The following is a 26,954-nucleotide window of genomic DNA, read 5'->3' on the forward strand; positions in this document are numbered from 1 at the left end:
CAAGATAACATGAAATCTGGTATGGATTTACAAGAACCCTTTTCTGTGAATCAGTATTGAATTACAAAGTCTAAACTTCTAGCTTCACCATAACACAGTCTAAGACGCTCGTGACACAGATCACGTGCATACATAATTCAAACACCCTTGACGGGCGTACCTGATGCATGACAGTGTAAGAACCAGTGGCATTAGGTTACAGTGGAAAAACGAATCCGCAGCCTTAAATGCTTTTGGACCTTTACAGTACATCCTGTCAGGCCTGATGCAGGTGGAATACCCAGATCCAATAGGACCAGACAATCAAGTTTAAATGTAAAAGAGAAAGATGAAACACTTAAATAATAAACCTGTTAAATCACACGCAGGTACTGATTTATATAGAGAAATATTTGTACAGTGAAAATGTGGTAAAGTACTAGCAGGACTAGCCTACATTTTCTGGTACCAAATTTCAGGCAGTTTGCCCAAAGCCATAAAATTGTCATATTTAAAAGTAAACGTGTGATCCTGTTCCTTCAAGCTAAGAGACATTTTCCAAAAGCTAAACGTGGCACAGCACGACCACAGAACATCATTTCTCTTGCATATGACCCTACCCTGAACAGAAGGCCATTCAGCTGGTCTGCTCTTATTCACCCACCTCTAAATCCACACAGCGAAGAATATAATACTCCATTTAGTGTCAGGAGCTGGACAAACAGAGCTGCAGCTGAGTACCACTGAGGACCTAATCACAAAGTTTCACACGCATTTGCACATATATACACACCCCCCAACACAAGGGTTCTCTTTTTACTTTTTTTTTTCCCCTCACACTGGTCTGGTATTTCCTGAACCGGCCCAGGGAAACCACGTCAGCCAGCGGCAGTTTAATTACCCCTGGGATCCACGTCAGCCTGAAGCCTAACAAACAAGCAGGCCGCGGCACACAACAATGCTAATGTGGCCACACGGTTCTTAGAATAAGCCAGGAATGTAGGAAATGGCATGAAAAACAATGAGAGGATGTGCAGGTTCCTACATCTACAGCCAACTGCGAGATCATTTATTGTGATAAACTGCATTGTAATGAACTCCTCTGTAATGGCAAACAACTAAACTGATCCACAAACAGCCTGAAAACAGTCCCACCACCACCTACCTGCTAGGGGTGTAATGATGCACTGCGGCCTAAATTTGTAAGGTTTACAATTCCATATTCTCACCATATTTTAAACAAAAGTTTAATTAGGAAAAAGGATGAAGTTGCATAATCGACTAATGACGCTTCAGCTGGGAGGTGGGGGGGGGGGGGGGGGGGAGTTTGGTGCATGACATGACCGTGGACCAGGACGTGGTTGCTGATTTGTGCTGATTGCTTGCACACCCTGATGTTCAAATAATGCAGTTACATTAGTTATCATAATGAATCAAATTTCTGTTCTTCACAATGCATTGACACAGCTCAATGATGTGCAAACCATCATGTATTTGCATTCAATATCAGTTTTTCCATGCACTGTTCCAACCCTACCACCACCACCACCAACAACAACAACTGTAACAAACATGCCCCACTATTACACCAGGAAAAAAATCATGATTTTTGCCATTCTGCTCACCCTCACCATGCCACATCCAGGAATCACAGTGCTCCTGCCAATATTAACAATAGCAGAACCAGACCTGTATGAAAGCACGGATGTGAAAGCCTACTAAAACATGTCACTGGGCGGTTGGGGTGAGTCATTGTCGTGTTCCTCTCTGCTTGGACCTGATGGACCATAAAACAGCAACTAAAATGCTTACAGCTTTTGGCAGTAAAAGTCTACAATGTCCTGTGAGCCTGATGGGCTGGAAAGGTTTGAGAGACAAAAGCAAACAGTGGTGGCCTCAAATAATGGCCAGGCCTTACTTTATTTATTTTCATTTCAGCATGGGCTTCAGGGTGAATGACCTCTGAAAGAGTAGCCGTGACCTAACATTAAAGTAATAGGACAGTAAAAAGCAACCAAACAGATAAGTCATTGTAAACTGACAGCTTTATTGGACCAATCAGTGTGCTCTTAATTAATCTGCACTTAATTAATTTTTTTCCCCACAGTAATCAGAAATATTAAAAATATTAAATATAACCTATATTTATTGCAATATTCTCTAGTATTTTAGAAAAAAAGGGTGATAAAAGTGATTCTAGTAATTCAACCAAAGTTTTAGAAGCAATAAAAACAACACCATAGCTCAGAACTATTTTCACATTGAGTAGAAATACATAAAGCAACGTTATGCAGCATTTATACCTTACCTAACATAACAACTTCAAATCATGGTAATACTCCATTAATGTGTAATATGGAGAAAGGCAGCTCTCAGTCAATGCGTTTCTCTGCTCGGCACACAGCTAACTGCACTATGTAACTTTGTTGAAGCTGTCAGGACAATGCTCGCAAGAACTGTGTAGAACCAGAGTCAAATTCGTGTAAAATCTTTTGATATTACTCTACCTGATCAGTCCACATGCTTCTTTTACTTTTAGTGCCAGTTCTGTATCTCTCAGCATGTAAAATACCAGGGGGAAGGGGCTCAAAGCATGATTTGTCCTCACTGCAGTGAATTACACTCCACCTGCAGGGGGAGCCTAAAAGCCAAAAAATACCAATTCTCCATATTGCTGCTTTAATACAACAACAATCATAACAATATAACTGCAATAAATAACAACACTGTAGGATCTGACTTATATGCCGGACAAGCCGTTCTGCAACTAAACTGCAACTGATCATTTTGCAGTGGAACAATTTTCCCCCAAAAGGAGAAAACAAACACCTGATGAGCCACAGAGTAACAAATCTAAGCGCTCCTTCCCCAGCAAAAGACCTCTATTAGTTTTAAACCAACAAGGCCTTGAGTTGCCCAGAGACACCGCTTGGGAACCTTCGTCCAACACAAGTTCCCTGGCCTTAGCTAGCTGCGGAGTCTGTGCCATGTGGAGTACGGCCAAAGCTAAAATCCCCTTTCGTCCGTCACTGACCTAAACTGGATTGCGCAAACATCATAGATGAGCCAAAATGTTCGAGGACTGTTCATGTTAGTAGTGCTGCATTGTAGAAGAAAAGACTATGCGGCTAGGACATGGGCATGTAAAGCAACAGACCTTGTAAGAGTTATCACCAGTTTAGAGCATGAATGCATTTCGGTGAAAATCAGTGCCTGTGTATTGGTTACTGATAGAAATGGAGGAACTTTCTTAACACTAGCGCCCTACTGAAAAAGGCCTTTGCCAAGGCATGTGCATGTACAATAATTAGCCTGTATTGCTCTGACCACAATCATTTACTTTAGTTGGATTACAGGAACAGTGCAATCCATCAAAAGTTTATTCTGTTGGAGTATCTGTCTCTACTGTCCAACAAAGGCTTACTATTATATTCTTTAGCACTGCAGTGAGGATTTGATTGCATTCAGCAAGACAAAAGGCTAATGTGAGGTCAGGATGTTCCCCAAGTCCCCAACTCATCCCAAAAGTAATGGATGGAGCACCATCATTCCAGAAAACACAGATCCACAGCTCCACAGCTCTAGCAGACACCTGGCATTAGGTATGGCGCCAACAGGTTCATGCTTATCTGCTCTAGAGAGTCCTATTCTTTTGACAATACTTCTCTACAGGGATTAGACAAGCGCTGTGTGTGTGTGCATGCATTTGCACTACTTAAAGTATGAAATGCATTTAATGCATTTATTACAAGTGGTGTCCGAAAACATTTGGACATAGAGCCTAGCTGCGTCTTGCACTCTTTAATTAATGGGACAAAAATATGGTTCTTTGAGCAATGTTAGAGAAGAACCACTTTTGGTTCCATAAATGTTTGTAATAGAGCTGTGTGAGTATGAAGAACCGTCAAACTGGTAAAGAACCACTTGGCACCCAAATGCAGTCCAAGGCTATAAGATTACATTTAAGCAGGAACACAAAGTTAAATAAAGTTCCTTTTTATATATTAAAAAAAAACATTAAAAAGCAACATTCCTGGACTGCTACCTAATCAAACACTCAGACAAACATTTCCTTCTCCATTATGTCTGAGGAGTGGGTAAGTGGCCAGTGTGGAATGCTAAAAGGCTGCTAGATATGAGCACAGGGCCTGGCAGAGCAATTACTGCATATTTCACATCTTACTGAGAAAATCCACCACAGACTTACGACTTCAAGACCTAACCTAGCCCATATCTGGACTCTCTAAAACCCATACTGAATAACCTGGCCTGAAAACACTGTGTCGTGCTCCAACAGTGAGCAGACACATTTAGCATCGGATTCTGATATGGTCCTTGTGTTCCTGTAAACGAGGCTTAATTTTACCTCTGTTTAAAAGGGACAGGCCTAATCAGCACCACCAATCTGTATCCTTACAGAGGCACTGCCTGGATTTAGCATGGTGGTAGTACAGAAGCAGACAGATATAGGACAGAAATGATGGACAAACTAAACTAAACATGATAAGCAAGCATTGGTTAAGTAAATCAAGTATATGTGCTTTTACGGAGCTTGATGATTAATGTGTTGTCACCTAACTGACTGAATGAAAGATATTCAAGCGTGCCTCATCTGTAGCGCAAGTGAATATTTATCTAACTCACACAAGGACTCATTGATGCAGCGTTCCAGTCATTCAAGACGTCTGGCGCCGAGAAATGGAACAAAAATGGTGAACTTGAACCAAGAAAGCATCAAATAGTGGCTTTGATTGTCTTCCAAAATCATCAGCATCGTAAAGAACACCGTTTCCGCTGGCTTATGGGGCTGATAAACAGCTTTCTGACACTTAGTAGGTTGTGGTAACCAGCAATTCTAATAACAGCAGACAGAAATCCCTAGTGACCACCTCCACAGAACAACTTCCTTTCTGCTAGGGAGGACGCAAAAGGTTCGCAAAGCTGTCACAGCCTCAGAGACTGCCAACAGTGATGCTCACCAATGGAGCTATTCCACTGTACGTAAAGACTGCAACTGATAGCATAAACAGCAATTTGCTATTTAACACAAACAACTGTTTGCCTCAAGGTTATTCTTGGTATAAAGAGTAGGTTTTAGCCAATTAATGATCTGACAGTTTTTTTACTGCTAAAGTACCTATTAAAAAAAGAAAGCTGAGAGGCCTGAGTGCTGACATCCCAACAAGAGGATCAAATGTATGCTGGCACTGTTCCAAAAGCAGCCTCAATTTTGTAGCTTTTGAAACAACGGCTGGCCAGATTAAAACAGCGATACAGTTAATATGTTACTCTATTCTATTATTCAAATTATTATATCATTAGTAAATGATAAGACTTTAAAGGAGGACAGTGCTGAGCCATGCCAGAGCTCACCACCTAAGACTCAGCATTCATTCATTAGCTCCACCCCTTTCTAACTCTCACAATAAAAACTGTGTATCCACAAACATCTATTACCACCACCCTCAAAACTGTAACACAAGTCAGTCTTACAAACTGGAGGACATTCGAACCAGCTAGTAGTAGTAGGAGCTTAATTTGTGTCTAGTGATGGATCCTATGAGGTTATGAATGAAAATGACCTCAGTCAGCTTTGATATGACCTGAGAAACAGATTAATCAATAAAACTATCTTTCTCTTTCTGTCTGTGGAGCTCTGGTCTGGGATTGATGCTGGTTCAGAAGACCCAACTGCAAATCCTGCTTGAAATGTTCTAGTATTGATGGTTTAAAACACTACACTACAAAGGCTGTGTTTTGTCATGGGTCAGGTTATTTATAGCAGCAGCAACTTTATCTGTTATTGACAGTAACAATAAAAGGTTTGTTTATCCTGCAGAAAATGTAGATCTTTAGCAAAGCTTCAAAGCTTAACGACTCCATGGAATGCTATACTGATATAGCCACACCTTTATCCACATAAAACAAGTGCATCTTGGAGATAAAGGAGTCAACTTTTACAGGTTATGGCATTTAAAAGTCAATATTTATTTTTTGCTTCATAACTTTGTCAGATTTCTTCACTTTTTCTCCCTTTTTTTGCCAATTAACCCCATCCGTTTGTAACCTCCCCCCCCCCCCCCCACACACACACACACACCCCACAGCCCCCCCCTTTGGAACCCCAATAGGCAATTGTGCTCTCTCTGACTCTGGCCGCTGATGGCAACGCTCCACTGCTCGGGATTCTAACTTGTCACCCCTGTGCCATCGTAATAGTGTACTAGACTACTAAGCCACTCTGAGGCCAAAAAGTCACTATTACTAAAACTAAAACACAAAAACAACCGGACTTCTGTTGTGTGTTCATTTAAAGAGCTGAAAAAAGACTATTTGAAAGCGTTACTGGTCCCTTTTAATCCCAGTAACATCAAATCAAAACTAATATAAAAGTTATATAATTATAACAATAGGGACCCAGTATGTGGGCCTACATACAGGCCTATCAGGTTTAAATCCAATCAAGTCAAGAGGCTTTATTGTTATTTCAACTATATACAGAGTACGCAGTGAAACGAAACAACTTTCCTCCTGGACCATGGTGCAGCACTGAACAAGTGCATACAGACAGTACAACACAATGCAGGCATTTAAGACAGTTAAGAGGTTAAGTTACTGATCACCAACAAAGACGACATGCGTGAACAATTTAAGCTAAAAAAAATAGGGCCCAGTACAAGAGTACAGCATTACCTGTAGTGTTGCCATTAAGCTGCATGGTTTGGGCCATGGCTGCAGCAGGTCACTCTCAACCCCACAGTGTCACTGAATGGGGTCATGCAAATGCCATGCATCCAATCCAGCTTACCATGCAACCTGTCAAACAGGGACACACACACAAAACATTGTAATAAAGAAAACATGCAAAATGCTGTTTAATTGCAACCCAAAGGTGAGGTCAAAGTCACAAAGGCTTACAGTGTTCACACATATTAAACCGGTGTTAGCACTTGGCAGGCTCGAGTTTATTGTTAGTGGTCAGTTTTTGTATCATTTGCATGATTTCAAAACACAGCGGAGTTTACATTTAACCACAGCAGAAAAGGTAGACAAAGCATGGGGCGGCTAATCTAGGTCAAACGTAATGATGCCAGGGCATACGTGAGAAACCCTGTGTAAACAGCGATGTGTCTGCCTTGTTCTTGAAGCGGTCCTTTTTGATTCATTTTGCTGTTGCTGTTTTGAAATATGTCCTGTTGCTGTTTTCCCAATCTTACGCCACGATTGCCACCAACACTAGCTAATACTTAGTATTTCCATATTTCTCTCTTTGTGATCCTATCTGTTTCAAGCATAGTCTTGGCAATACCAAGAAAATGTTTCTTTGGAGTGATGCCATTAAAGCCGCACGTTGCAAGTTGTATTGGAGCAATTGCACCATCTGGAAGTTCTTGAGGACAGAAAACCTCTGCTTTAGGGAACCAAAAGTGCATCTACAATGGAATCGCTCCAAAGAAGAACTTCTGCCCTAAAGACCCTTCAAGGGTGGGAGTCTTTAAAGAACTATTTTTTGTAAAAGAGAGTTTAAGTGATTATGAAGGTTCTATACTAATTAAAATGGTTTCTTACAGAACCTTGGGTCCATGCAAACAACCATTGAGGAGCATATTGACACTTGAGGAGCATACAGACACCTGCATGGTCAAATCTTTGTGGACACTCTTCTAATGAATGCATTTAGCTACTTTAAGTTGCATCCATTGCAGACACAGCCATGTGAATGTACTCACACAGAGCTTGTCTAGTATCTGTAGAGAAGAACTGCCAATAGAATTGGACTTTCTGGAGCAGATAAACATGAACATACTGGCACAATGCTAATGCCAGACATGGGCTAGAGGGTATAAAGCCCCCCAAAATTGAGCTGTAGAGAAGTGGAACTACTGTGTTCTCTGGAATGATGGTGCTCCATCAAATACTTTTGCAATGAGGTGGGGTGGTGATCATCCAACATCCTAACCTCATTAATGCTCCTGTCTTACTGAAAGCAGTCAAATCCTCACAGCAATGCTCCAAAATGTAGTAGAAAGTCTTCCTTGGGCAGTAGAGACAGCAGGATCATTTATTTTTGTTAATACCCTTGACTTTGGTAGAAATAATGTATGAGCAGGTGTCCCAATACTTTTCCATTTTTTTAGATGTTTGAAATAACCCAGAAAAAAAGCTTTACTGGAATTTTTGCTGTAGTGTCTGACACAACATTGACCCCCCCCCTCCCCCCACTGATCCATGCCCCTCAGCTCCTCTCACAGACAAACTAGTGACCTTTGAAACGCTGAACATGAAACGATAAAACAGCGCAGTTCTGTTCAGTACCTTTCCAACACTGTTTGCTTACACAGAGAGACAGTGTAGTACTTACGGAAAGGCTGGGTCAATGCTAGAGTTACTGCTGAGCACAGTAGAGCCCTTTCTTTACTTTTTAAGTGCTGGGCCTGGGCACTGAAACAGGGCTCCATTCTAAACAGGCACCTAAGATCGGATGAAAATAAACAAAAGGGCGCAACTCTGAACGTAACGAGGTTGAATACAGACACAGAATGTGGGTTAATGGGCTTTTCACTCCGAGTCAGCTCTACAGCTGTTTTAGCTCTGATGTGAACAACATAAGTGAGAGGGAGGCGGGCTCGGATTCAGAAATCCATGCAGTGGCCTTTTGACCGCCTCGAGTTGGTCACGTGACGCTCATTTAAGTGGCAAAGTCCACCGATGGAGAGTAAATGGCTGGGTGGGCGATACTGAAGGCACCGGTGGTGCGGTGGAGATGTTTAATGTAAAGTAGAGACTGGCGAGACATGTGCAGGCCAGACAGAGGCAGATCGCACAGCGTGATCTGCCTCATAAATTCCTGAAGAAAGAACAGCAGTAGGAAGGAGAAGATCATAAGACTTAGAAGTTCTCAAAAAGCTGCTTAGTCCTTAAGGCGATGGTTTGTGCAGAAATGTAATTTACAGTCTTTCATCTAAACCCTAATGAGGTTCAAAGTTTGACGTTTGCTTGTTTAATTACGCACTGGAGCTGCAAGGCTAATAAGAAGTAGTAGAAGGTTATAGACAGCAGTCAGCATCAGAATCAGAATCAGAATCAGAATCTCTTTATTTCACCAAGTATGTTACCCATACAAGGAATTTGTCTTGGTGAGAGCAACACGCATGACAAGTAACAAAGAAACACAGAACACAGTCTTAAACTAAAGGAAAATGACACTAAACAATAAATAGGGTAGGGGATAAATTAAAAAAAGTAGAAAGTACTAAAGGTAATAAAGGTAATAAAGAGCTGAAAAATATATTTACAGAAAAGAAAAGGACATCTGTACAGGTGTGCAAATAGTCATAGTGCAAAATAGGCAGAGTGCAAATAACTGTTCAGTCCGGTTTGGTACAGTTCAGTTGTAAGTTTAGAGGTTTACAGTGGGAGGTGACCACTGTGATTGAGGAGCGCTACAGCTCTGGGGAAGAAGCTGTTAGCATGACGTGTTGTGCTGGTTTTGATGGACCGCAGTCTTCTACCCGAGGGGAGTGTCTGGAAGAGGAGGTGTCCAGGATGTGAGGGGTCAGATGTAATCTTGCCAGCCCGCTTCCTCATCCTGCTGGAGTAGATCTGCTGAAGTGATGGCAGGTTACATCCTATGATCCTCTCTGCTGTCCTGATGATGCGCTGGAGTTTGGTTCTTTCTTGTGAGGTGGAGGAACCAAACCAGATAGTTATGGAGGCTGTGATAATGGACTCGATGATCGCTGTGTAGAACTGGATCATCAGGGTCTGTGGCAGGTTGAATTTCTTGAGCTGTCTCAAGAAGTACATTCTTTGTTGAGCTTTCTTGATGATGGAGATGGTGTTTTTCTCCCATTTCAAGTCTCTGGAAATGGTGGTGCCCAGGAACTTGAGTGACTCCACCATTGATACTGCAGTGTTGTTGATGTGGAGGGGGGGAAGGGTGGGTGGATTGCGTCGGAAGTCCACCACCATCTCTACAGTCTTTTCTGTGTTTAGCAGCAGGTGGTTGTTGCTGCACCAGGACACCAGCTGCTCAATTTCCTTTCTGTAAGCAGACTCATCACCGTTGGCTATGAGGCCCACCAGAGTGGAGTCATCTGCAAATTTCAGGATCTTTACAGCTGGATCTTTGGAGACACAATCATTAGTGTAGAGGCTGAAGAGAAGGGGTGAAAGAACACAACCCTGAGGGACTCCAGTACTGAGTGTCCGGAGGTCTGAATTGTGCTTCCCCAGCCGCACCTGCTGTCTCCTGTCTGTCAGAAAATCCACGATCCACCGACACATGGAGTCTGGCACTGACAGCTGGGAGAGCTTGGCCTGAAGAAGCTGCGGCACAACAGTGTTAAAGGCCGAGCTAAAGTCCACAAACAAAACCCTAGCATAGTTTCCATGGCTGTCGAGATGTTGCAGGATAAAGTGCAGGGTCAGGTTGACCACATCATCGACAGACCTGTTTGCTCGGTACGCAAACTGCAGGGGGTCCAGCAGGGGATCTGTGATGGACTTCAGGTGGGCTAGGATCAGGCGTTCAAAGACCTTCATGACTACAGAGGTCAGGGCGACAGGCCTGTAATCATTCAGTCCGGTGATGGTGGATTTCTTGGGAACTGGAATGATGGTGGAGGTTTTGAAGCAGGCTGGAACAGAGCAGAGTTCCAGTGATCTGTTAAAAATGTCTGTAAACACTGGAGCTAGTTGGTCACAGCAGTGTTTTAGGGTGGATGGAGAGACTGAGTCGGGCCCGGGGGCTTTCCTCACCTTCTGTCTGCTGAAGAGCCTGTGAACATCCTGCCGGTTGATGCAGAGATGAGCAGGAGGCAGAGGTGAGAGGGCCAGTGTGGGGGTGGAGGTGGAGGGGGGTGATGGGTGGTAGACGGTCCGATTGTCTTTTGTGAGTTCAAATCTGCAGTAGAACTCATTCAGGTCGTTGGTGAGGTGTCGGTCGTTCAGGAGGAGGGGGGTCTTTCTCACCTTGTGACCAGTGAGAAGCTGTAGGCCTTTCCAGGCTGAAGATGGGTCGTTAGCAGTGATGTGTCTGTTCAGCTGCTCTGAGTACTTGCTCTTCGCAGCTCTAATCCCTTTCTCCAGTCTGTATTTGGCCTCCTTAAAGACAGTTCTATCTCCACTCCTGAACGCTTCCTCCTTTTCCCTCCGAAGCTGTTTGAGTTCAGCAGTAAACCAGGGTTTGTTGTTACTGTATCTCACCTGTGATTTAGTTGAGATACAGCTGTCTTCACAGAAACTGATGTATGACGTCACAGTGTCTGTGTATTCGTCCAGTCCGTCTGTCGCCTCCTCAAACACAGCCCAGTCTGTGGATTCGAAGCAGCCCTGCAGCTTCTCAATGTCTCCACTGGTCCACCTCTTCACTGTTGTGATGACCGGCTTGTTGGTTTTGAGTTTCTGCCGGTAGGTTGGAATGAGGTGAACGAGGCTGTGATCGGAGAGCCCGACAGCTGCGCGTGTGACCGCGCGATAGGCATTCTTGATACAGGTGTAGCACTTGTCCAGTGTGTTGCCTTCTCGTGTTGGACACGCGATGTGTTGTCTGTATTTGGGCATCTCCTTCGTGAGGTTCACACTGTTAAAATCCCCCAGAATGATGAGGAGTGAGTCCGGGAACTCCCGCTCCACCTTCGTGACCTGTTCCGCCAGCTGTTTCAGCGCGTCGCTCGTGCACGCGCTCGGCGCAATGTAGGTGCCGGCTAGGATGAACGAGCTGAACTCTCTGGGCGAGTAGAACGGCCTACAGGTAATGAACAGAGATTCCAGATGAGGGGAGCAGGATTTTAACAGTACCGTAGTGTCTCTACACCAGCGCTCGTTGATGTAGAAGCAGATTCCTCCTCCTCTGCTCTTGCCGCTGCGCTCCGCGTCTCTGTCCGCTCTGTGCAGCTGGAAGCCCGGGAGGTGCAGCGCGCTGTCCGGGGTCAGCTCAGTCAGCCAGGTCTCCGTGAAGCAGAGCGCAGAAGCAGTGGAGAAGTCCTTGTTAGTTTGGTTAAGCAGGAGTAGTTCCTCAGTTTTGTTGCTGAGAGATCGGAGGTTGGAGAGGAATAATGAAGGTAGAGGTGTGCGAGCCCCGCGCCGCCTCAGACGCACGAGCGCGCCGGCTCGTCTGCCCCTGCGCCGGCTTCTCCACAGTCTCCTGGCGAGGCCGAGCGCGGTCAGCGCGGCTGTGGCGAGGATCTCCGCACAAACTGAAGTTTCTTGTACAAATTCCGGGATGTTTTCAGGGGAAATGTTGTTCCTGAAGCTCAGTAGTTGTTCCCTGCTCCAACTAGCTGAGTTAGACGTACAATAGACAACATTAACAAACAAAAACAAACACCACACGGAGGAGCTCGTCACCGTGGCTGCCATCCTCGGCGCCATCTTGGATCAATGCAAATCTTGTTACTGTTGGTGTGGTATCTGACGCTGTGTGGTATCTGACCCACTGTTCTCTAGACAAACGTACACACAAATTGAAGATTTACAATGACTGCTACTCTTGTTTCAGCCCGGCTCTTGTATGTGTTCATATTAACTGAATTGACTCATTTTTCAGATTTACGCAATAGTATTAGCATTGCAATCTAATCTTTACATCAACCAGAGTTAGAGAAGTTACAGAGTTAGAGAAAGGGAATATCGACAGAACTGGCTCTTCAGTGATAACTAAAGGAATTTATGACAAGCATTACACAAGGCCAAAACAGGGCTCAAGCACTGGCCCTATTGCCTGGAGATTGATTCCTGGTGATGCTACAGCCAACTGTGGAGTCCCAGACAGCACAATTAGCCTTGCTCTTTTTGAGTGGATAGGATGACCTCCATCTCCCTCAATCACTCAGCACGATGCTAGCAAGTGCAGACATCTGTTAGCTGATGTAAGAGAACTGGCAGTTAGCGTTCTCCTCCTAGTGTGTTCAGCTCTCCGATGGCTCTGTGCTACCAGCAGTTGGTAAAGGTGCAGTGGCTTGCATACTATCCCTCGGATACAAGGTGGGAATTGAAAATGACTGAACCTGGGGTAAAATTTGGGTTAAATATATAAAAAATATTTTTTGATAATACTGATGAATCTACATCATATGACTTGCATTTCATATCAGGCTACACCGATGGAAGAATGTAATGTCAGGAGTTATGCCCAAGGACTCATTGGGAATCATTCCCAGTCTGCCACAGGTGGGTAAGGCGGTGTGGTTAGCCACATTTATATAGCATTTATATAACATTTATAAAGGCAAGTTTAAGTTGTTATTAAAGGCTGCTTTTGTCCCTTTTGATACCACGGGCAGTGTGACGACTTATTAGAATTTACCCTGTTTATAAAGGTCTATGTCTTAAGCCTTAAGTGTAGTAGGCGTTATGTAGCCCAGTAAACGCTGCCCTTAAGCAAAATGCAAAAAACACCATCACCTGTGTGAACAGGGCCTTGGGAAGAGCTGCAGTGTCCTTCAAAACACATGGACCATGGTATAGCTCATCTGCTTGGGAAATACTGCAGAATACCCTCTCAACTACAATCCCCACCACACCCCTCCCAAAACAATCACTCACAATCACAGTTACGGAGTTCCTGCTGAACACACATCATTCAGACATTAAAGCAACAAACATGTTCGAACAGCTGTGCAAAACTGACCAAACGTCTCCAGGGTATCACACTCCATGATTCAACAGCGGTGGGTCGCCAATGACAGGCAGAGGGTAAATAGCTGTAAAATGCAACGTCTTTTCCTTCACTTTCCTTAGAGAAAAAACAACAGCATCATGCTGGATAAAATTTTAATATCCATTTAAAGAAAAGAACAGCTCATCTACATGCAATCTAATCCCATTGAATCCAGAGTTCTTCAAAATTACAGTAACTTCACTGTAAATATAGCAACTTCAGCAGTCACAACAGTCAATCTGTAAACATACCAATTTAACCCTCTGAAGTCTAAGGGCAATTTCTAAAGTTTTGCATATCTTCTCAAATTTGCCTTTAAAGCCACTTGCATATTAGATAATTCCCACATTTTATATCAGAATGTTCAGAACCATCTTGGCTCTCTCTTTAATGAAACCCCACAAGACCTTCATATTTCCTATGAAAACATACCTTTACCTTTATGTGGAGGAATTGTTTTTGTGCTTGAACCAGGTTTTACCAGAGTCTTTGTTTCTCAAAGGCAGTAGAACGTATGAATAAAATATTATATAAACGCCAATAGGAAGATGATGTTAGACAGGGCGAGAGGCAGCCCATTACAGCCTCGTAACTGTATTTCTGCGCTGTATCATCACAAAGATATTAAAAGAAACATCAAGAAACACTGCATTTGATGCGCTGGTGTGTTCGTAGACACCAGAGGGTTAAAAACTAAGAACGATGATAAAGAGCTACATTGACGCTGCTCCAACCAAATACATCCAGATAAACACAAAACTGGTGGATTCCACTACCAAATCACAACTTGAAGCTTTTCAGAACACACAGCGTTTCCAAAAAAGCAACTTCTATCTTCGAACTGGAGCAGTAGGCTATGTCATGTGGTATTTTAAACTCAATACGGATGACTGTGTAAAAATAAAAAGGCGTATTGAATTACAGCAGTAATTCTGGTGTACTGAAGCTGGCAGGTTTATACTGTGTAGGCTGGCTTTCAGGACATTTAGTCTGTACACAGATTAAGCCTGGAATCATTTACGCTGCATGTCAACAGGAATTCTACACTTATAATCCCTTTAATGTAGCACTAGACTGCATTTGCATTCCAAGTCTGGCTTTATTGACTGTTTTACTGAGCACCTTTGCTTAGACTACAGTTCTCCATTTATAATCGTGGAAGAAGAACTGGCTGTACAACAAACACACTTTTACATTCAAACTACAGAGCAAAGTTCTCCTACCGTTCTCCTTCATCCTAAAATTCCTCCAGCACGGCTACAGGTAGGCGCTGGACTGGTCTAACCGCAGCCCTGCACTAGACCATCTAGTGCAACACCCTATGTACTACATCCAAGATTAGACAAGTTACTCAAATGACAGTGAAACGATCTAGGTCCTATATCAGGAAACGACACTTCCAGACTGGAGACCAGGCCTCCAGGTAGAAGAGCCAGCTGGCTAGATCAGAGCAAGCACAGACAATAAACCTATTTAAGTCTATTACTTGCAAATAAAGTCTGCCTTAAGTTGAGCTACACACAGTTCTTCAACTGTAGAATAATCTCTGCACAGCACAAGAACCGTTGCAGTTGCTCAAGGTGCCGCCCTGAACACACCTTCATGAACACCCAGCTCATAAAAGAATAACAGCGGTGAAGTTCAGACTTGACTTGGGGAAAGTTCATTCTCGTTTAGGACAGGTTTAAGACGTGTTTCCTTCATCTGCAGCAGGGGGGAGTGTGCTGCGTCAGAGAGAGACTAGAATAACCATAAACTATCAATCAGGCTGGACACGTGGGGGTATGGATTGTCTGGGTCACGTGATGTTTAGCCTGTCACAAAGCTCCGGTTACGGCAAGAGTGTGCTTACATTGAAAGATGTTGTAAGGCAAGGCCAATCCTTAACCATCACCTTCATTAAAAAAAATATAAATACATAAAAACCCCCACACAAATCTGATTGGTCTCTCTTAGAAATGCATTCAATAAATGAATTATGCAAATACTAGTATGCAATCTACAAGTCACTGGCAGAAGTTAGGGGTGGGCCAATACTTTACTACAATACAGCGCTTAAAGAACACTGACCAACAGCACATTTTGAAGTGCAGCAGACTTTGAATATAAATCAGTGCACTCAGTATGGGAGACAATTTGAATCGGTGTTTAAGAATCGGTCGCTACTGATGCATTTCGCCCGCATGTCAAAATATTTGTATAATGTTCTGTATAAATGTCTTTACATATTGTGATAGTGAATAGTTTAACCATATCACTCGTCCCCAGAAGTGTGAATTTTGGGGGAAAATGCCCTTTGATATGCAAATTAGCTGGTTGCAAATATTTATGTACATGTTAATGCATGGCTCCTGGAATCTGGGGAGGAGGTAGCAAGCATATGCCATTAAAACAAAGACTCTTTCAGTGGGTTTGATTTATTTCAAATGAACTAAAATTAAAGTTTTTACTGTGATGTACAAACTAATTTCAGTGCAACTGGTCACAGTTTGTTTCCACACTGTGTAAAATGTACTAAAATGTTGGATGAAGTGTTTCTTACAGTTTCTTTGCAAAGCTTTAAAGGTCTTCTGATATCTGAGCAGAGCCCAGTGAAGAGCACAAGGTCAGACCAGGGCGATATGGTTCAAATATTATAATACTTCATGACATTTTCATAATTCACAAATATTCATTGTAATATTCGGAAAGCAGATTCTTAAAAGAACTATTATTCAAACACTTATATTTAGTACAGTGATTTGTATTCACATTTTAGATCACCCAATTGAACAAGAGCAATTACATTGACATTACATATAATAATTACATGTATATAATTACATATACATTAATATAATAAAATATTGTATCATATGGTCAAACAATGTAGTCATATTGCCCACCTTAACTTACTGAAGGCAGAACTGTGGGTAAAACAAGCAAAAACTGCAGGATCGACCTCGAAGAGAATCGCCAGAGAAGAACCAGCATCTGATAATAAAGTAGTTAGGTAGTGACTGCAACCAATCCGCAAGTATTACAAATAATCATTTATGATTATGTTAAGGTTGCCCAATAACACAAACCCATAATAAGGGGGCAGAAGGCTGTGCACTGTTTACCTGATTTGGATGAAGCTGAAACTTTAAAGTGAAGCACTCTAAACACTCCAATATGCTGCTATAGACATCTACACAACCCTAACTTTGTTGAATATTCTTACCATTGTAAATATTTGCCACAAATACTCTAAACAACTCTACAGAAGGCTATGTTAAAGCATCCCACAAGTCAAAGCACAGAAAAGGTGAAAGCAGCGGTGCTACGATGAGCCATCATGAATCCCTGGAGAGAAGGGATAGCGCTAATGGGGTCAACTACATTCCACATCTCCAAAGAGCCGAGGGCAAGCTGGCATGACGAGGCAGTCATCTGACAACTCCACCTTGACGTCCTTACAGGCAAAGTAATACAGAAATATGTAAAGTACTGTTCTCAGATAAGTAGAGTAGAGCCTTAAATTGGTGGGGATAACAGTGCGCAGCTTAAGAAAACTACGGCATGTGCACACAAACAACTGTGATGCTGCACATGTCAAGGCCAGGTTCTCTTACCGAGGCATTAAGGGTCTTCGTGTGCAAATATTTATGCATATCTGAGATATTCCCACTCTCTTCTTACTTGTCACAGCCTGCTCATCACTCTCAGTGGCAAAACTCTCGCACGTTCCTGAGAGAAGTTGAGTTGACTACAACGTTCCAAAAGGACACACCCTCCACAATTTGCATTCGCTGCAAACAGTGGGAGGTTCTGAATCGTTTCTACTCTGCAGTACAAAGCAACACCCAGCGCTCAGCCGGCTACTGATCTCTAATGTCTGCTGAATGAGGATGAGGATGGTATTTAGAAACAAATGTAAAATAATGTAAAAAAATTGTTCTGCACCTTTTCACTTCGACATTCTGCAGCATTTTCACTCTGGCAATCTGAAATTCTCATGATGCATGGACCAATGGAAATGCTTTTATATTGACTTCCACTGCAGGGGTCTCCCTCTCCTGTAAAGTTGCTGTTTTGGAAATGTTGGTTTTTCGCATTTTAGTAAAAGTGTTTGACATAAAATTGCCAAAGAAGTCAGAAAACCAAACCTAACCCAAGTTGAAGATAGAATGTATCCTGATTTTCCAGACTGTCCACCCTGGTAGCTTTTATTATAATCAGTTGAGGGTTTTTTTTTTTTACCCCAATTAATATGACCCTAACATTCTCCAACATGACTGCCCCTAATGCCACATTTTTCTATATATAAGTTTTGAGTCAGAAGGGTTTGACACATTGACCTGTTGCTGTAATATTAGTGAGCAGTTCTGCTTGAAAGCAGAAAATACACCAGTACCTCTAAGCTGCTTTGCTTTTTGGGGCTTCACACTGGTGGGTTTTTTGAAGCCTGCTTTGGGCAGCATTTCACCCTGCTGCCAAGCCATGGTCAGTCGGTTCCTGCTATTAACTAGCAAAAAAAAAAACTAGCCCAAAAAAAGTTGCTTTTTGTCCAAGGTATGACTTTAATCCATGAAGAACTGGACTCACAATCTGTGATTATATTTGATCTGATCAACACAGGCAAGAGAAGAATTCTACAAAACAAGGACTTACAATCCCAGTGCATATAACGAGAATAGAGGCCTCTGAGGTCTCATAATTGTACTTCTGTCTGTGGAGACATCAAACTCTACACACTTAAACTAAATGAACTATGAACCATGAGTGACTATTTCAACCTCGTTCAACCTGACAAAGAGACAGAGACTGCTGGGAGTAACGTGAAACCCCAGATTCCCCCAGAGGTGTTTAAAAAGAGGTCCACGGCTCCAAAACACACTCCCAGTTAGTTGTCCAGTGCTTTGACTTGGACTGCAGGTGTGCCCATTGTTGACACACAGCGTGGACGCTCCAGGCACTCTGGGCAAATGACACAAATCCCGAAAGCCTGGAGGACCAGTCTGCGTGATCAAAGCAATCACAAGAGAAGCTGAATATAAATATGCTCACGTGACCAATAAGTGCCACCACAGCTGATGAGGCCAAAACGAACATTTCAGTAGACTAATTTGACGATTTGGGCATCATGGCGGGCGATATGGCCAACGATATCTGAAGACTTTCTCAGAATACATGATTCAGACCGCAATATTTAGTCAGACAGAGCAAAGGTCACCCTCATTCCCTGTAGAGAAGCACTGGCAATAGAATTGGACTGTCTGGAGCTGATCCACAAAGAACTTTTGGGCTCCATGCCTAATGCAAGGCGGGGTATAAAGAGGGGTATAAAGCCCTCCAGCATTGAGATGTGGACCAGTGGAACTGTGTTTTCTGGAACGATGCTGCTCCATCCAAAAGTTTTGGGATGAGTTGGGGAGTAGGCTGGGGAGTAGGTGGGGTGGTGATCATCCGATATCCTGACCTCACTAACGCTCTTGTTGTTAAATGCAATCAAATCCTTACAACAATGCTCATCCAAAATCTAGTAGAAAGCCTTCCCTGAACAGTAGAGACAGCTACTCCTACAAAAGCAGAATAAACTCATGTTTTAATACCTTTGGTTTTAAACATCACATTATCCTACCCATCAGCAGCGATCCAGGTTGCTTACAAAGACAAAAGGGGAGATGACTTCTTCACTGTAAACAGTTACTTAGACATGAAAGGAGGCAGCTGGACTTCATTAAGCCAAGTTTGAAGCAGTAGGGCCTTAAAACACAACAGGGAGGGGGCTGCACACCTGTGCTTGAGCATTTGCGTTTGGCGGTCGAGTCGGCCACCTGACCTGGGCCAAAGCTCCTCAGCTCAGCAGCGCTGCAGCAAGCACGCTTTTATTACCACAGCAACCATGTGGAGTCCCACCCCCACCAACACCCCTTCCAAATCCAGCTTCAGGACTTCAAAGCGAAATAATTATCCCGACAAGCAAAAGGGAAAACGGTGAGGTGCCAGAATCAAAGGAGAGTTTTTTCCCTCTCAGTCTTCTATCTGCTTTTCTCTTCCTGTCCTTACTCTGCCCTGAATCACCTTCTCGCCATTGAAGCTCTCGGAAAGGCCCAGAAATGAAAGCAGCACAAATGTCTTAAACTTTGTGCAAGACTAGGCAGGTCGGTTTTGGCACTAGGTTTCAGGATTGGAAAAGATACTGGCAAGAAGTTGGAGATTTAATTTTTTTCTGGAGATAAAAGTAATGTTTAAACTTGTTACCACAGATTTTTTTTTTAAAATCCTAAGCAATAAACCCTGAAACATGCAGATTTCTACTTTCTTTTGTTTTGTTTTGTTTTTTTTACTTTATCTTTGTCCCTGGTGCCTAGATTGAAATCAGATGATGTGCCAAAGATTGCTAGAGATCACTAGAGAACGTTATATAGCCTTTAGGGAAACATGAAACATGACTGCTCCACTGTAAGCGACAGGAAAAGAACCATAAACTCAAGAAGGCATTCTATCAATTCTCCAGTAGTACCACCATCACCGTTCTCCAGCAGCACACTCTCGCGCACCGTTCTCCAGCAGCACACTCTCGCGCACTGTTCTCCAGCAGCTATTCTAATACAGTCCTCCAGCAGCAAACTCTTTCACCGTTCTCCAGCAGCCCACCCTCTCACCATTCTCCAGCAGCTATTCTAATACAGTCCTCCAGCAGCAAACTCTTTCACCGTTCTCCAGCAGCCCACCATCTGATCATTCTCCAGCAGCTATTCTAATACAGTTCTCCAGCAGCAAACTCTTTCACCGTTCTCCAGCAGCACACTCTCGCGCACATTGATGGAAATCAAAATAACATATTGATGTAACAGTGTCACATCACCAACCCACCCCTCTATTGCATTACCTGACTCCTCTGAGGAGAGCGTTTCCAGAGTATCCAAGTTGTCAGACATTCACGCATCAGACAGCTCAATTCCTTCCACTATGGAGCCTTTCAAATCCTAAAAGTGTCTACACTCTTAAAGCAGTATTAGGCCTTCAACCTGAAGAGGATGTGCCTCTGCAGTTAACAAAGTAGACCCCTCCCCAATGTAGGCCATCTAAATATACACATTCATTTGAGCCTAGGAGAGAAAATGACTCAATCATAAGCACAGCTATGCGGAACAGAATCACAAGTAAAGCCTGTAAAGCCTATTTTTGTGATCATCACCGCCATGCTCAGACACTATAGCCATAAACAGCTCCCTCAGGGGAGGTCTTTAAATATATCTAAGTGGAGGCGAAGGGTCTGCTTATCGGTCAAGTAGGCATCACTTGTACATTCCAGGGGGGCTGTTTCTGTTCCTATCGTTCAGGACATGCTGGTACTCTGTGCACAAGAGAACAGCAATTATGTTGTTAGATAAAGAGATTCAAGAAGCATGAAGATGCACTAGAGAAACGTTATTAGTACGATATAACATACAGGGCAGGACAGAACCACCATGCATATTTCAATTTGAATTTAACCTGCCTTTAAAAGGATGGACTTTATCTCTACTTGCTACCAAGATAAGATGTTTCTAATTATTCTTAAAATAAACTAAGCCTTATTTGGTTTACGCTTATTTGGTTCAAGCAAATGTTAATTTGCTATTTAATAAACAAGCAAAAAATGGTCACAATATTTTGAGTGTCCTATCAAGTGGTCACCAACTGAGTTGAAGTTCAGTCGATTTTCAGCAAGTTTAAGTTTTTTTGTTTTTTTTAGAATACTACGATTATATTTATTGTACATGATGGCACCATCTGTATGGAAGTATGTAAGACTAGTATAAAAGTATACACATTGCTTGACCTGCACCTGTGCTACACCACACAAACTTGTCTTCAGTTAGAGCTTAGTAGCTACTTAATATTTACACATCCCCCACACAATGCTGTGTGCTGCGGTTCTACTTTCCAGAACAGCCAGCTCCAAACATGAAGTTATACCCACAGAAACGTCTCCAGTTACGCTCAAGTTGTGCCGGTTGGTCAGATACTGTTATTTACAATGCAAAACAATAAAATGGCTCATTCACAATTGATCAGTGCCAAGACATATTAAAGAAAGGGAACAAAACGATTCTATTCAGTTCATTTGTAAAAACAAAAACATTGTGTGAATGAACCTCAAGTTAAAGTGACATTCATTGACTAATCCTATAATTTAAACCTACATATTACTACCTCCTGCTCAGCTGCACAACATTATGTTGCCCATCCACTTTGCACTTGTTGCACTTTACACTTGACAACTCATGCCTGTACATTCCTTTTTGTATTCTGTGTAAATGTAGTGTATACGTTGCTAATCTTATTTCCTATATATTTAGTATCTCTGTATATATTTTATACTTTTTGTTTTAAAACATTTTATATTTATGTTTTAAAACATTTTACTAGCGTTAGCTAAGGGTTTAGCAAAGTATTTATGCACAAAATTAAATACATACTTCTGTATGGTTGGTGCAACCCAGCCCAGTTGCATTTCATTTGGGTTAGTATTTAGGTTAGTTAAGGAGAAGTTCATTATCTAGAAAGCAGCTACAGGGGAGCATCAAAATAATGATGATTTCATGATATACACCAGTAAAAAGACAAACAGACATGTAATGAAACATGCAATTGGTCAGTATTCTTTTACGCAAGTCATGAAAAGCCTTCCGTTTATCACAGTAACAACTGATCATGATAACAATCCAATATGATCACATTGCATACCCCTAGTTTCATCTGCCTGTGCATTACCGAGTATCTGTTTGTGCAGTGCTATAAAGAATTTCCACCTTTCGTCCACTTTACAAGTTTAAAAATCATGCCTTTGCAAAGGGCACCCACATTCCTTTACATACAGGACCTGAATGTGTAGAGAGCACCTACTGCAGCTTCTAGGCCTCCTCTACCTACTCCACCTGGGAGGGTAACTAAAAACTAAACTAAGGCACCAAAAAAACACAAGAGTTTTCTAATCTCAATAAGCAGCAAGACTATTTCATTTGTCTGGCAGGAGCAGGAATATCCAGGGTCTGAAGGCTGAGGATTAGGCCGTCGGTTGGGAATGCTCTTCGGATTTCAAACCCCACTTTAATTTAGAAACAAGCTTTATCTGTTCGAGCAGGGCTCAAGCCATGATCAGAACGACATGTGTGCGCGCATTTCTAAAGACCTCTCCAACCTTAAAATTACCTCTACAGAAAAGCACAGTGATAGTCTATTTCTACTAAATTACAAGACGGCTAATGAGAAAGGACCACAAAATACTTCATTTTTAATTACCCAGAGCTACCCTAGGAGAAATCATTGTGATTTTGTCAGATGTGCTGACCTTTATGTGCTGGGAAAGAACAACAAACTTAACATGAGGGTAAAAAATTTTTTTTTTGCTGGACTTCAAAGGCAACGGAAAGGGAAGATACCATCCTTCCACGCATGCAGAGAAGAATGCAGAGAAGCTTAAGCTGCTTGAGCCTTCTCTTGCTGAAAGATACGACTGGCACCATCCCCATTTTCTCCCATCACTCTTCCAGGGTGAAAAGACAGTGTCAGATAGCCTCTATTGAGCCTCTATCCTGCCTTAGCAGAAATACAGCCTATTTACTCTGGTGGGGGGTTTAAACTACAGGAGCATAACAAGCCTAGTGTACGTTCCCTTACTTAATACTAATGTGGTACTTTTAAGACAGACTAGTCTTAAAAAGGTCAATTCAAGTTTGTCCTGTTTGCTTTTCTTGTCTGGCTTATTCTCAGACAACACTGCCACCTAGAGGCAGCGACTCAACATCAGAAAAGCCACCTGTCTATTCAGAAAACTGACCCGTTGTACAGGAGAATGTTAAGACAAGGAAAAGGAGAAGGTTCATTTTGTCTGGTTTAGCATCCTAGTGTTCAGCTAATCGTTTACTTGGTCGAACATAATAACTTGATTAGAAAGCGATAAAAATATTACTGCTGACAGCAGCGTTTAGTTGGTAAGTACTAGGATGAAGATGCAGCATGTTTAAACCCTTGGAATCAGGTTATAACAGCTGGCATTTCCTTTTCTACCTCTTTGACATAATAGAAATCTAACAGCAGTTCTTTACATTTTTATCATCATTTTATGACGAATGCACCTATAGAAATGCTCCAAAATGAGTGTAAATAAAATATATTACATAGACGTCTATTGACGTTGTATACAACGTCTATGGACGTTGTATTTCTTATTCTGGAAAGACTTTTTGGAGGTTCAATGCCAAAGGAGCTTTTGGGCCATTTTCCAGGCAGGAGCATTTTGCCTGGATATTGTCATGGGGTTGGGGGTCAAATAAGTGTCTTTAGTCCTGTAATTGATATTAACTTGATTAGTCCTTCAGCTTTGATTTGGGGAAAGATGTCCTTTATTCTTGGTCCTACACAGAGTCGGCATCTGTCATGGTGGTCATCATGACATTTGAATGACAAATTTGACAATTCTTACAGCATAAAGAACTTAAAAAAGGACATTTTTAATATGTTAAAAATGTTTTGCTTTTGTTCATTATTTAATTCACTTTTAGAACCTCTTGATTGGTCAATTCACAACTGGTAAATTTCCCAATATCTAATAAAATAATGACATCCATCTTTAAAAGCCATAAGTCAAACCATCAAACGTCGTGATACTACATAGGGCATGTGTGTGTGTACCATCACAAAATTAGCATTAACAAAAGCCAAAAGAGTAAACAATCAACCTTACCTCAGGACCCTTCAGCACCCATGACTGGCTCTAAATGGATATAGCGGATTCCTCCGTATGATCCAATGAGTGGAACAAGATGAAGATTCCCCCAAAAACGAAGATTGTAAATGGCATTTAAAAGAAGCCAGCTTTACCACAGACAGCATGCAGTCAGACTGCAGCCCAGGCTGACAGTGCCTACAGCTTCTGGCCAAACTCTCAGCGTCATTCAACAATGCCCCTGCCCCCCCTTCACTGCACGCTGTGTTCCCCAGAGACAATTGGAGGGAGGTGGTTGTATCTCAGTCACAGGCACGCACTCTCTGTCCCATATACAGACACGCACACATACACATCCCCCAACAAAGTACCCCAGTAACTTTACCCCAGTAAGGGAACTCTATGCATCTTACTCTCTTTATTTCATTGCGTTCTCTGTCCTTTTTGTAACCACCCCCCCAATATCTCTCTCTTTGTTATCTGCTCCCCTCCGTCTAACTACACACTTGACCAAGGACAGACTGGAGCCGGTTATTTACTTAGCTCTCCAGCAGAGCCAGGCAGTCCAAGGGGCCCAGGATTGGTTCTCCAAAACCCGTAGTGCTCTAAGATCAGGTAAGAGCACATGAACAACAACACACAGTATTGGAATTAGACACTTAAAGATATTTCTCAGCAACTCAATGCAATCTGACACAATGGAGATCATGTAAGGCAGTTCTCTCAAAGCCAACCTAGCCTAATTAGGGCTGCAACTACTGATTAATTATTAATTGATAAAAAATGAAATAATTATAAGTATTGTTTAGGTGCAAACTGAGGCATACAAAACCATTGATCAACCATTTGATCAACAATTATCTAAAATCTAGAACTCAAAAACAGCCATAAAATGTTAGCGTGAGCATGCCAGCCCTGCAGAGGGAGTCAATACATCACAAAAGTTGATGTCAAATTCATCAAGTCTAACAGCCAAAATAGACCTAAATACAGAGCAAGGCTAAAAACTCTTCTTAACCCAATCAAACACACAGACCTAAAACCTGATTTGTACCAGGAAAAGAAAATGGCTAAATGAATAGCACGTTTTATAACTTTAGTAATTTTATAACTGTATATTTTTTAGATTTTAAGTTGTAATGCATATAACGTTGTTCCTTTACATTATGTAACTTCATTTTGGGCCCTATTTCCATATTGCAACCATCCACAATGAAAGTTCTACAAAAGATCAAATGTTGTGATGACAATAAGCAAACTATATACTGTGCAGTCCAGGAATGTCCCAATCAAGTTCATGATGTCCCCTAATCCGATCCGAGTACCCTAATGCTGACTGTCCACTGACCAATACAATGCTGACCATTGTATTACTTTTGATGGAAATTATGTCTCAAATGAACTGGGTAGTTTTCGAGTTTGTCGTAGCTGCAGGCGACAGCTGAAATCATGTCTGTTAATGGCATCTAGAGGACGCCAGGGGCCGATCTGCTACAAGAAAACCAACAATCTGAGAAGGATAAGGCTTTAAAAACTGATATGCAATCCATTAATCCATCGGCCCTGATCCCAAGTCACTGGATCAGATCATCGATAGTTTAGTCCTACTCGCAACCAAGCTAAAACACCAACTCTGATGGACTGTATTATGATATAAGGAATACTGTAAATTGTTAATCAAACCATGGTTTTAAAGTTCAAGACCACATAGTTTTCAATCTTGACATTTATCTTGACCCTTAGTTGTTTGTCAGCTTCCACAGAAACTGCCCATTTTTCAACACTCAGGACACAAATGGCTTAAATGTTTGCTTAGCGCCTAGAAATTCCACAGAATTGAATGGGTTGTGTGGCTTTCAGAAGCTGTTCTGGTTGACTCCAAGGGTCTTCTTCGCCTTCTTCAAAAAGCTACTCAGAAAGAAAGAAACAAATGTGGTTAAAATGGCATGTAACCAGGGTGAACTTTTTCACCTCAGAGTTCAAACAGTTGTAGTCGCTGACCTCTCAGCAAACGTGATTGACTGGTCAAGTGTCTGGTTACCTCAACCCAAAATCAAGTGGAGATGGGTGGGTGGCTCTTTGAAAGCTGACTCAAATTGCCAAGTGAATTAGAGACAACAGCTCCCTTTAACAAGCTGTCAAGCAGCCATGCTGCAGACCAACTGATCAGCTTGGGTTGACAACATTCAATATTAAGTGGCAACTGGCAACAGCAAAAGCAGAGAGCGAGACCACCAAGGAGTCATCCCAGCCCATGAGCATTTGAGAAGAAAGTAAACATGATGCTAGCATTTGGGCAACTGATTGAAACGTCAAGCTTGGGAAGATTTACTCAAAGGTTATCTGTGAACAGGGCAACTGAGGAGTTCTATGGAGACCCTAAAAAAGGCCTTCTTGGTGATGGACACATCAGAGTCATGGTTAAGACCACAGCCTACGGTGCAATGGAATTCCAACCAAATGCACGTCATCAGTCTTAATTAGAAGTGAGTTCAAAAGGAAGTGGGTATTGTTCGGCCACTCCACGCGAGCTGGCCAGGCATTAAATGGTGCTAATGACAGAGGGAACAGTCTGGAGGGATTAGGCTGGGAAATGTGTAGAATAGGCAAACACAGCCCTAAAACTTA

The 26,954-nt window shown here is 42.3% G+C and overlaps 1 protein-coding gene across 1 annotated transcript in view; it reads right to left on the minus strand.

The window, feature by feature from the left end:
• kank1a (KN motif and ankyrin repeat domains 1a) overlaps positions 1-26,954 on the minus strand; it is a 74,332-nt gene that overhangs the window by 22,285 nt on the left and 25,093 nt on the right. The window contains exon 3 of the mRNA XM_072664967.1: positions 6,673-6,795. Within this exon, the coding sequence (XP_072521068.1) occupies positions 6,673-6,709 (37 nt within the window). The 5' untranslated portion in view covers positions 6,710-6,795. The remainder of the gene's footprint in view (positions 1-6,672; positions 6,796-26,954) is intronic.

This window comes from Salminus brasiliensis, chromosome 20 (assembly GCF_030463535.1).
Source record: "Salminus brasiliensis chromosome 20, fSalBra1.hap2, whole genome shotgun sequence".
Taxonomy (NCBI): domain Eukaryota; kingdom Metazoa; phylum Chordata; class Actinopteri; order Characiformes; family Bryconidae; genus Salminus; species Salminus brasiliensis.